This window comes from Dermacentor silvarum, chromosome 3, assembly GCF_013339745.2.
Source record: "Dermacentor silvarum isolate Dsil-2018 chromosome 3, BIME_Dsil_1.4, whole genome shotgun sequence".
Lineage (NCBI taxonomy): Eukaryota > Metazoa > Arthropoda > Arachnida > Ixodida > Ixodidae > Dermacentor > Dermacentor silvarum.
In genome coordinates this window covers 169,244,125-169,257,030 of record NC_051156.1, presented here as the reverse complement: position 1 = coordinate 169,257,030, position 12,906 = coordinate 169,244,125, and the positions used below count along the sequence as shown (strand labels likewise).

General features: G+C 43.9%; 1 protein-coding gene across 1 annotated transcript in view; it reads left to right on the top strand.

Moving 5' to 3' along the window:
• LOC125944404 (uncharacterized) overlaps positions 1-11,102 on the top strand; it is a 31,433-nt gene extending 20,331 nt beyond the window's left edge. Inside the window, exons 8-11 of the mRNA XM_049664842.1 lie at positions 595-676; positions 1,432-1,661; positions 7,505-7,600; positions 11,004-11,102. Of these exons, the coding sequence (XP_049520799.1) occupies positions 595-676; positions 1,432-1,661; positions 7,505-7,600; positions 11,004-11,102 (507 nt within the window). The remainder of the gene's footprint in view (positions 1-594; positions 677-1,431; positions 1,662-7,504; positions 7,601-11,003) is intronic.
• The last annotated feature ends 1,804 nt before the right edge of the window (positions 11,103-12,906 follow it).

The following is a 12,906-nucleotide window of genomic DNA, read 5'->3' as shown; positions in this document are numbered from 1 at the left end:
CTGATTACATACCTCCCCCCCCCCCCCCCCCCGTGCTTAGAAAACAACCACTCCGAGCTAAACGCATATGAAATATAACTAGACTAACTTAAATGTGCATCTCGCCCCTTTACTCTACTCCCTATTACACAAGCAGTCACTCAAACATGTAGTATTCCACGTTTAATAGCTGAGGGATACCACAAATTTTTAATTAATACAAGGAACTTTACGCGTAGCCTATAGTAGTGTTTCTGATAGGCCTGAGTAAGCTTTTTACAGTTGCAGATAGTTCAGCAAACCGATCACTAATCAATAATTGCTATGTAAATAAGTTTTAACAACATATCGCTGTTTTGTTTTACAAATGTTATGACCAAAAATAAAGGTGATTAAGTTGTTTAAGTTTTCCTTGATACGGAACTGTGTTGGGGCAGTTTAAGGTTAAGGAATTACTTTCAGCTAGAACTGTAATTATTAACGTGTTTTGTGAATGTAATTTGGCTCCGCGGTCAAGCATATCAATGCAAAGCGCTTTCGTTATCATAAATTCGCGCTACAATAATGAGCGCCTCGAGTTACGATCTCATTTATCGGTAATGATTCTTTCTGCAGGGAATCATCCACGTCGCAAGTGCCATGATTTTCGTAGACTTGATCAACGTGATGCTGTTCGAAAACATCTTGACATTCATCGGTAAGTTGCCGAACTGTGACAAACGCAGGCTCTGGTGAAGTGAGCAATGCCGGTCGCTGCCGTTCTCGGCACGTTTTTTTTTTTTTTTTTTTTTTAAGGTTTCAGCGCGCGCCGAGTCATGACGTCACCTACGTATATTTCAACGTTACCTATGTATTGAAACAACGAAACTGCTCGGGAATCCCCAGAGTGTTATTTACCACAGCGCTAAACCTCTCCCGAGATACTCCCCAAATGTATCTTTTTTTTTTCGTATATCAACGAAATGATTACTGATATCGTCCTTTTTTTCGAAGCGATTCGATTTTGTTACTGCGTTGCCAATTTTTATATATAGTAGTGCCGTCTCAGTGCAAGACATTCCCGGGGGTGGGTACCCAAATTGCCTTCATGGGTTAAATCAAACGTTACACAGCATTAAAAATTAAATTGTGGGGTTTTACGAGCCAAAACCACGATCTGATTATGAGGCACGCCGAAATGCGGTCGCCGCGGCCGGGATTCGATCCCGCGACCTCGTGCTTAGCAGCCCAACGCCACAGCATACATTAGCATGCATACGAAGCACGAAGCTGCGTTAGTGTGCAAGCAACACGAGAGCATGCTACATAAACGCAAAGGTCAGAACGAAGCACTGCGTATAAAAAGAAAAGCACGTATACAAGAATAAAGAAGAATACGCGAGCTTGTCTTCGAACTAATGAGACACGTAATGATGGATTTGTGCGTGAAATTCAGTTGGGTGATCGCTGCAGGATACGTGAGCGACTCGGAGCTGGAGCGGCTGACGCTGGCGAACGCGTTGCGCTACCTGCGCCACACTTCCCGCGTGGCGGCTCACGCCGAGCGCGCCGAGGCGCGGTTCGTGCCCGTCGACTGGCGCTGGGTCACCGGGCGCACCTACGTCACCGACCTGCGCAAGCGGTCGGCCAAGGGATCGACCGCCGTGCAACTGGCCGCCATGAGGGACGCCGACGGAGTCGCGGTCAGTATTTATGTGCCACCGGTTGTGTGTGTGTGTGCTTATATGGGCTGTCACGCAACTTGGGCCGAACTTTAAAAAATACACAAATGCTACGTATAGATGGAAAAAACCAAGGTAATATTGTTTGGCGTCGCTTGGAGATATTCGGATAACTTTTTGCATTCAGCCTAATTGCATAATTACTCTTAATTAATTAATCAACTTAGAAACTCTCGATACAGATTTATGTTGCTCAATACGTGCTACATAAAAGCGTTTTTTTTTTTTTTTTTTTTTTCCAACGTGAAAGATGGCCACGAATAGACGCAAGATTTCCGCGCGACTGGTCGCTCGAGGCACTTTGCGTGTATTCGCGGGCATCTTTCACGTTCAGAAAAACACTTTTATGTAGCAGGTATTAAGCAACATAAAGCTGTATCGAGAGTTTCTAATGCTTCTGTACAATTTTCTCATTCACACTTTTAGTCTAATTATATAATAATTGAGAAGTTGGTTATGTTATTAGGACTAATTATATAATTAGGCGGAATGCAATAAAATAATCTCAGTGTTTCCGAGCGACGGCAAACGACATTACCTCGGTTCTGTCCAGCTACGTCGCATTTGCATATTTTAAAAGTTTGGCCCAAGTTACGTGAAACATAGTGTAGCTGTCATGGGTTATAGCAACACGCCTATTCAACCGTAACACACGTTAGATCTCGTTCCGCTTATGTTACAGCTATAAGCGTTATTTTTTTTACAAATATTTCCCACTTACCTAAATTGAACAAAGTCGTACATAAAATCACAAAGAACAAATTATGTGTACTTAAGAATTAAAGAATTTCAAACTGTTTTGAAAACTGTCTGCTAGCATATGCCCGGGTACATGGAGCTCGCCAAGCTGTCATAAATCAAGCGTTTTGTCCATGTTCCCTGCATTTATTTTGTACGTACAAAGTGCAGAAATACAATGAATGAATTAATTATTCAATGAATTAATGTCTGGGACGTCAGTCCAAATATTTTGTGATTTTATGTGGAACGCCGTTCCATTTAGGTAAGTCAAAATATTAGCAAGAATTGACAAATCGTAGCTGAAATCTAAGTGGAATGAGAATAAAAGTGCTCGACACCTCTTAATATTCACTGATAGAAGTTGTAAAAGCCTCTAGTTTCCATGATAGTTTTCATGATACAAGTCTTAGGACGTCCATACAAAACTAAATAGAGAGGGAGAGAAAAATCGTCACTAAAAAGGAATATTTTAGCTCTGGAACTCCTATTGAAATCAAATTCCCACTGTACCGAATTTGATGATGTTTTGTAGCATAACTGCAATAGCTGTTTTCGTTGAAGTGTTACTGTCTTGAGAACTTCATGCGTCGAAATAATTTTTTTAACGCGATAGCGTTAAGGGCCCCATGTCGCAGAAAATCTGGCGTCGGCAACCGGCGTGCGATGTCGGCGGGTATCCTGACCGCGCAGGCCCTCCACATGCTGCAAGGTTTTGGTTAACAAAAATTGAATTTCTCACAGTGAAATTCGTCCGAAAAATGGTAAAGTACGACTTTACCATTCGGCGTCGGATTCGCCGTCGGACTGTTTACCAATCGGCGTCGGATTGTAATCTAATTGTTCGAGAAAACCTAATTCTGCTACGAGGAAACTCAAACACAAACCCCCCTTTTCCAGCATTTCTACCAGACCTACAGCCTCGCGTTTGGGTATTTTACTTGTCAAAATGATATCCAGATGGCGCTCGCATCCTAGGCAGGTATCGCGCTCAAATTGGGACTTCGCCTGCTAATTCGTTTTGGACACGCGCGCCCGTCGGAGCAATAGCAAACAATTAATAAAATAATAAAAAAGTGCTAGGGCCTTCACATTTTAATATAAGACCACTTATATTGCCCCTGGCAAAACGTCTTTCCAGCAATGCATTTCTGTTTTAAAGTGAAGCCGACTTTAAGGGGGATCGGTGTAAGCTTGGTCTTTGTAAGCTGGCTTTCCCACGTTCAGTGTTGCAGTGAATGAAGCCTACTTGCCGTATGCGAACGATGCGATGCGAACGGGTCCCGATAACGCTATCGGGTTCTACTATTAAAGGCGAAGCTTAAGCGTCCTTCAATTTGTTTTCTCAGCAAAGCAAGTCAAATCAACTTTATTGCCTATATAGATACGCAAGCTGAGATGGCTGGCCAACCTAATAAGCACGTATAGAGCTTGTCCGTCCGCCAGGCACCAGATGAAGGATCGTTGCAACATTCAATGAAAAAAAAATCACGCGTGGTGCATACCCACATTGGATATTCGGGTATGAGCCAGGGACAATAAAGAAGGAATGAAAGGGAGAGAGAAGAAAGAAAGAAAGAAAGAAAGAAAGAAAGAAAGAAAGAAAGAAAGAAAGAAAGAAAGAAGAAAGAAAGAAAGATATACGAAAGGTGAAAATTATATACTGCTGTCGGACTGACCTACGCATCAGACCATCGGGTGACGCGTTCAACTTTCTTGCGCCGTTCTTTCATGCGCTAAACAGCGCACGTAAATTTAAATCGTGCGCTTGTGTAGTTCAAACTCTGCTCAAATCCAGCGCTTAATATAGCTCCAATCCTGCTCAAATTTGCGCTTGTGTAGTTCAAATCCAGTGCTAATGCAGCTCCACTAACGCGAAACCTGGAGAATTGCGAAGCAGTGATGCGCCGCTGATTCTGTTATGTTATTCTTGTGCTATTCTAGCACAAGTGAGGACGAATCGAGCGATTGTGGGGTGGTGGCGCCACTGGTGCCCTCTCTTGCGGTGCCCTGGTACCGGACTGGCGTTTCGGAAGCAATTTTCACGAGTTTCTGCTAATTCCCGCATATCCCTGACTCATACCCGCATATCCAATGCGGGTATGTGCCACACGTGATTTTCTTGTTTAAATTACTGATTTCCACGCCGATAATGATAAGTTCCCTTGTCATAATGTTGGTTCCAGTGAAAGCCCTTATTTGAACACTGCTCATTTTTTTAAATTTTTTTTGCAATTTTCGTAAAAATCAAGCATGAAATAAAGATCATACTTTCTAGAGTCGATAGAATTCGGCTTTCTCTCCTTAATGCAATGAATTTAATTGAAATCTGTTTAGTGGATGTCCAGACTTTTTCTTCGTTTGACATGTATGTACATGTATTTTAATAGGTTCCACTTAAGGGCATGCCCCTACAGCTGGTAATATAGGTCTACTCAACGACATACTGATGATTCACACGAAGCGAAAATAATCCGTCATTCATAGGACTGCGAAGTTAACGTACACACTTGCATAAGGACCACTTGCAAATTAAATAAATACGAATGCACCGCGTCACGCATTGGCGCTTTTCTGGCTGACGGTGGCGTACCATGCGCGTTACATCGGCGCTGCTTCTCGCAACAGTCAGGAAAATTATCGTATCTGTAATAATCGTAGGTGTCTTTCAAGTTTCTAAAGATATACACCTATGGCTACGAGAGACGCCATAGTGCAGAGCTTCGGATTGTACTTCTTACCACCTTACAACACGCAGGCGCCGATGGAAATGGAAACTATATACATGATCAAGTGTGGTCGAACAAGAGCCAACGTTTAGACAAGAAGACTGTCTTCTTCAGGGCAACTTTACTCGTTGCGATCCGGAGACGTATCTTGTTCGACGACTGTTGATAGTTTTTACCGCCCTACTACCTAAAATTGCTGGCAGGCACCGAAAACCTAAGCGCACGGGCGGCACGGTGATCTGGAATCGAACCGATGACCTTGCGTTCTGCAGTGACCACGGTGGGTAAATAGCATCTGGCGTCGTGGAAAGGGTCTACTATAGCGTTTACCGAACGCAAGAGAGAAAACGTGAGAGTACACGTTGTGTGAAACAATGCGATCTGAATTCGATACGCGTTGCTCACCTGCTGCTGGTTTCTTCGTGTATTTACCACGGATGTAGCGCTTCTTCTTTGCTGCTTCCAGCACAGACGCTTCTGCAGTGCCTGAAGTGGAACCTATAATGTTCAGTGAGTTAGCTTGAGTTACACATTAAGCTTCGATTTAACGAAGTCGATGTGACATTTTGGTTAAATCGAGAAGTACGTTGAATCGAACACGTTTGAAGCACTCGTGTGGATAACACATATTTATTCGAAAGCAATAAAAGGTGGACGTTTACCTACGTACACACTTATCTCACTTATCGTAGACAGCGATTACCGTTGAGCACGTTTTGTGTTTCTTCGTGGGAGCGGCGAACCTTCTTAACGAGCGAATGGCGTACGTCGCCTTAACTAAAACTCAACACATGCTCATATTTCCCCCATTGTTTACCCATATCTTCCCTCCAAAACTTGGTTGAATTGGACGAAACGTTGAATTTACTTCGTTACTTCAGGCTTCTCAACGCATATATCGCTTTATGGTGATATGTGCAGAGGAATCGAAAACACTTCGTTAAATTGAAAATTTTGTTGAATCGGATTTCAGTAAATCGAATTTCGGCTGTACAATTTACCAGTACCTGGAAGTAGCACGTTTAAATATTTTACCGGCTACAAAAAAACTCCATTGGTCGTTCACCTGGATGATGACTTTTGCCAGACGCTGTAGTTAACTTCCAATACGTGCGTCTGTGCATATTGCACACTTCTGTTTGTGCAGGTAAGCGCCATTCCGTAAGATATCCGTATCGCCTTAACTAGTGCACTTGATGAACGGCCAGGCAAAGCGGTCCAATGGTCATTGTGTGTATATGTGCTTGTGTCTGAGCGCGACCGTGCTTACACGCAGTATAGCTCAGTGCGCTTTGCTGCCGAGCGCGGGGTCGGGGTTCAATCCCGAGCGCAGCTGCACGTAAAACTACAGAATTGTATTTTTTATTGCGATAGCAATTATATGGACACTTCAACCGGATTTCTGCCGTCGTCGTCGCCGTCGCCGTGAGGTTCCGTATAGATAAAATCTTCACCGCGCGCCGTATGCCCGAGCGGAAGCGTGCGGGGACGCGCGCTATCACGGAGAGCGAACGCACTCAATCTGCCACGCGCAAGCAACGAAGCGGGAAGCGAGCGCCGGAGGGAGCGGGGGGGGGGGGGGGGGGGGCGCATTTTCCTCTGCCAGCAACCGCGCTCGTCGCTCGCCGCACCGTCTCTTATCTCCACACGGCTCTGACCTTTATGCACTGGCCGCTCAGTTTCCGTTGAAGCGATAGACCGCACGTACCTTCGCCCGCTGCTTTGCCAGCGTTTTGACAGTCGTTGTCTGCAGTCATTCAGTGTGATCTATTCATGTTTGTTTGTGCGCGCTCACACCACGCTTGTTCATTCACTTAGTAATAGTCGGGCCACATTTTCCAACGCACGCTACACATGTAATGCTGCCCGGATCGGCAGTGCAGCGCTACAGGTGTGTCCCTTCGCACGCGCGCTGCCCACGGGAAGCGCTTCTCATCAACACCACCGTTTCACACGCGCCTTCTCGTGGTCATCGAGTCTCTCTTCATGTCGGTCTACTTACGCCACAGCACACCTGCTTACTTAATCAGCTCATGTTTACTACAATTCATATTGCTACCAAAGCCGCTCACCTTACATCGTATGACATTGCTGTGTTGCTATCGCATTCATTGCTTCGCCCTTAGGGCGAAACTGTGACATTTTTGTAATTTAGTTTTAGCGTGCATTTGTTTGCTGGTGCATACGCGTACTGGTGTATTCTTCTCAGTCAAATGTACATACATCTCAGACGTACCGTGCGGTCGTTTTAAGTTCGCAGGATTTAGGAATATGACTTTACGAACCAGTAGTCTGCAAACTGATGACAGACCTTTTTTTCTTTCTTTCTTTTTCCAGAATGAACACTTAATTGACAATTTGAGTGCCGACCAGGAGGCCATCAACATGAAGGCTTACGAGTTTGCTATCGAAAACGCCATCCGCATACAAAGGGTGAGTGTAGGCATCGACACTATAGCGCATTACTTTCATCTCCCGATATCGCTTTACGAGTGCATTAAAATGCATCCAGCTTCGGTGCTGCATTTTAGTATGAACATGACAAAACGGTGTCGCAGAAGGATTGAAACTTCAATTGTCCAACAGTCTGCGAACGAGTGAAGGGAGCTAACGTTTCGACAACTTTCCCCCCTGACAATTAAGGCAAACCATCTGTTCGAAACGTTGGCTCCCGGCTTAGGCTTTTCTTGTTCACCCGCTGGTTGATTAATTAATTGTCAACGTAACAACGTCGACAGAAACGCGTCCTGGTTGTCCTTGAAGGGCCCATGCGGGTGACTTGTAGCACTGTCGTGATCTTGTACCACGACTGCTTGTCAAATAAAGATAAATTAGAACTTCTTACTGTAGCTTCATTTTGCGGCTAATTCAGCCTTGTGGAAAGCGTGCTCTCCATAAACAATCCTTGTAGCGCACATGTCGATGGCGTCCGACCAGTCGGGTAGCGACGCCTAAATGCTACAGCATTCCGAAAACTTAATTCTCAAAGGCATTCAGGCTGAACAGCGCATATCAACATATCGGTTGCCCCCCCCCCCCCCCCCCTCCGATACCCTCACTCAGCTATACGCTTAAGGAAATCCGACAGCGTCTCACTACCTTTGCCAAGAAACCACAGGAAATATGGGGGCGCAGCACTGCCGTATTCGTGCGTACTTCACTTTCTGACGGTGTATCTCAAGTTCCTGACCGTGTAGGGGCAAAAAAAAAGAAGAGAAAAGAAGAAATAAAAGCTCCGCGGCCTCTCCACTGAATATGCGAAACTGGAGGACATGTTAGGAAAGCACGCTCATACGATCGGGGCAGCTACTTGGGGCTGCAGTCACGCGTGCGCTGCCAGCTTAGTGACAAAATATAACAAAGTGGGAAAAGCCATTGGCGTCATTGTCCACGCACATGGTTTACCCCGCTTCTCACATTTTTCCCCGTTTACGCGTGCGCACCAAACTTCATCACAAGCTCTCTGTCGCTGCCTTTCACGTTTGGCTTTTCAGGTTGCGCTCTTCGATGTCTAGAAGTGGCTCAGACATTGGTGTTCCCAACGCATAGCTCCGGTTCTAATCATGCGCTTGTCACAACTAAGTTACTTTATCTTTATCCATAATCTCCCGAATATCCTATCGCTTTGCGTGTCTGAAAACTTGCAACACACAAAATCCCGTGAGATGGTATTTTGTACAGCTGCCACAACTAAAACAACTTCGCCCCTGATTGTAACTATCAACCACAAGCACAAATCCATTAGACTAACGGGGTTGGCTTAGCTTTATAGCTTTGCTGCACGGCCGAAAAGATAGCTTGTCGGTGTAATAAGCTGGGTCAGAGAAGGATAGCCAGAGGGGGTCCCGGCTATTTCATTATTTCAACGAAATATCTACACGACAAACATTCATACATACATCGGCACCGAGCTTAATTTTGCAGTGCACGTCCTTCTTCTTGTTTATTTTTTTTTTAATTTTTTTCAGCATGAATAAAATTTAACTGAGGCAAGGTGCAAAAGCGGCTCACGCAATGGCACAATGTTCTGATTCTGAGTCTCAAAAAATCAAATTTTCATTACTTCTATACTTTTTATGTCTGCCTTACACGACGTTTTTATTGAAAAAAGAAACAAACACAATTACACAACTGTTTGCGCAAGTCCCCAACCTAAATAAAAAGAAGGCAATACGTAACTTCTGAACAAGAGGCTTAAAAAAATGGGTCCTGGTTGGCAATTTGTGCGAACAGTGATTTTTGAGACAGAATCGAATACGAATCAAATAGTGCCACGAGCAAATTGAATTGAATATCGAATAGCTTTGGAATAGTTATGCAATAATGAACAGCCGTTATCACAATTATTTTAAAACAATGTCGACATCCAAATATTCTTAAATTTAGCAAGTTTCCCTCATTACATAGTACGTCATGAAGCGTTGTTTATTAAAAGCCCAAGCGGAGCATTAGGATCGAGCAAGCAAGTCGCTTCTTCGCATGCACAGACTCTTCAGAGAGGCTCTTCACATAGTATACGTCGCCGCGTGGGCTCAGAGCTTCATTGTCCACTGCTGTGGGACCAACTAGGCTTTCGCCTTCACATTCTTAGAACGTTCTAAGCATCCCCCGTAATTTTTTACAATGGGCTTCTATCTAAATACACGGTAAAGGAAAATTTGTTTTTCTCGGCAACCACTGCACTAAATTTTGTGAAGCTGGTTGCGTTTAAAACAAAGTTAAAATCTAGTGACTGCTAGAAGCGGATTTCTAATTTAAGCGGTCGGTATTTTTATAAACACTGTTGACAATCGCAAATTTTAGGGAAACGAAACCATCATGTTTAAAACTCTGTACTAAGCAATGAGAAAGGATTTAACAATTCTGTAAGTTGCATCTAATAGTACATCTAAAGCAGACAGACAGATTCTATATGTAATACATGGCGATTAAGCTCACCACTAATATTTCAGTAGAAGTATTGCGAAATTCCTGCAGACGTAGGAACAAATTCATGTTCCTAAATTCATAGGAACAAACATATCAAATTTCCCCGCTTTGAATGTTCTAACGAGTACAGTTTACAGAACTGCGATACCTGTTCTTGGTGCATGGTTATACGGATTTGTAAACTTCGCGCTTCTATTTGTTTTTCAAACTTGCCGATATCTCCGCAATTTTTGAAAAAAAAAAACATTCAAGCCCTACATCAAAATTCTGTTTCAAACAGTCACTATAATTGAAATTTCTCTCTCAAATGCAACAAATTTAATTGAAATCGGCCCAGGGCACATCTCAGAAAAGCATCTCTGCGTTTTACATGTATTTGAATAAGTGGCATATATCGGAGTTGGGCCCGTGCACCGTTGACGTTGTCATTCGTCTCCAGCATCCTGATAATGACGTTTTGTCAACCGCACTATAATAAATAAATAAAACTAGACAGGCACTTGCCGCAGAGCTGCCTTTTCGCGAAATCGCTTTGTCCTGCGACGCCTAGTTCCCACTTCAACAGCAGTTCCCACTTCAACGGTAGTTCCAGGTACCCAATTAACGCGGTACTCGTATATAGCACAGTGGTTATGGTGTTTCGCAGTTCAGCATGACTTCGCGAGTTCAATACCGGTTGCCGCGGCCGTATTCCGATGGGGGCGGAAAGCGAGAATGATCGTTTACCGCCGCATTTGGTGCACGTAAAAAAAAAAAAAAAGACACAGGCGGTAAATATCATTCTACAGTCCCCTATACTACAACTTGCATCACACTTACATCGCGGTTTATTGCAGATAAAACTCCAGAATCTAAGTTCTAGTCAAAGGCAGGGTGATTGCCATAGAAACATTCCAACATTTTGCAGGTCAGCTACCAGAAGCAGTACCGGTCGGGTATGATTCAAAAGAAGACGGAGGCGCGCCTGCTCGCCGCCTTGCAGTACCCGTACGAGAGCAAAACGTAAGCGCACCTCACCGCTAGCGTTTTCCAAGATTAGACACACAACGGATTGACCAATTTTTTTTTACTTCGTAATATAGGCACAGAATACAGCGCGAAATCATAATAATATATGAACTGCAATATTAAGCAACAAGTATGTGGTACTTAATTAACAGCCAACTTACGTACAGTAATCTGATAGACTACATCCGAAGCACCAAGGCTTCAGCGCCAGCTCGCGCCACTTATGGTTTTTTTAGAATGTATTTGCTAATTTAAAAGATTCCTACCTAAATAGTGAACAGCGTGTTCGATCCATTTCATTTCCATCAACGTCTCATCACACATCCTAGATAGTTGTCAATCCCTTTAAGGGCATTCACGTGACTATGTCAACCTACTGAAAACACTAGAAGTGCTTGAAAACAACGGGGAAAAGAGAAGCCCGCGCTAGAAGTGGAAGGTATAGGAGCAACGCTGAGAGCGTGCCGCGTGAAGCAGTAATTCGCCGGAGAGCGCAGGGTCGTGTTCCTTGTTCTGCCTTTCCTTATTCTGCCGTTCTGCCTTTTTTACCAAGCTGTGCGACTGGACTTTATCACTTCATTATGGTTAAATGCACTTCTTTACGCACCCTTTGGTGGGGAAGACAACAGCAATAAAAATGAGTTAATAATAGCATGAGTACGAAATGTTCAAAACATTTAAATGGAAATGACAAGCACAGAAAATCGTCCATGCTTGCTCAACTCTGACAAGGTTGACACGTTCTCACACGTTCCTTAGTTTTTAAAAGCTGAAACTAGGCAGCACTACTGACTTGTGGCGTTATCTTGGGCAGGCAATAAGCTTAACATGGTGGTCAGCGAGATATATGGTGACAAATAATGCGATAAAATGTTTTTATTACATGGTTAAATTTTATTGTCCAAGTCGAAAACAAGGCAACAAAAGAAAAGAGAAACAGAATGCGGTACTTGAAGCCACGACGTGTTACCTATATCTGTACTCGTCCGTTCTCGAAACGTATATACCTAATCAATTTCACATGAGCATGCGGTACACAATGTTCGAGTTCTTTTGTAAAGACTATAGTCGCACGACTGCGTAAACTACTGCGAGATGACTGTTGCTGGAATTTCACGTGTTCTTGTGCAATATCAGTACTTGTTCTTCTTTTTGTTTTTACGAATTCAGTTCTAGTGTATTAATTATTCTGTTTAGCTTTTTAATTGCTACCGGTGCTCTACATCGAAGCATGGCAAACGACAAATGAAATTTTCTCACTTCGTTGAATAATCTTTAAAGCCCCACTCATTTGTTTTTCGATAGTTGAATTTTGTAAGAATGAATCGTCAAATATGTCACATAACTTTTGATGGCATGTCTAGAATCATTTTCGCATCGGCGAATCACGATTCCTTGCATTGCTCTTTCCCCATGCAGACAATTCTGGCAGAAGCGGAAAAGTGGTGGCATTTCCTACGTAGCAATATTCTCAGCCAGTGAAGCGACTCACTCCGGCCGCTGCCGTAGCTCAAACCTCCCCTTCTATAGCCACCGTATCCACGCGAATGATGGCAATGGACAGCCTAATTTGCGCCGAACGCACTGCATTGCATACTCAGCAAACGCGATAGCATGCAATGGTTGTCCCAATGTATGTTTATTCTTGTGATTACTGGTTCAGTAAGTGCGATAACAATTAACGGAAACTCGAGGCGTGTCCACGCTGTCGCCCTGCAGTCACGCTATCGACGGCCCATGCGCGCGGCACGCGCGCGAAGTGTTATGAGGTCTCCAGAGACGTGAGGGACGCGCAGTGCGTT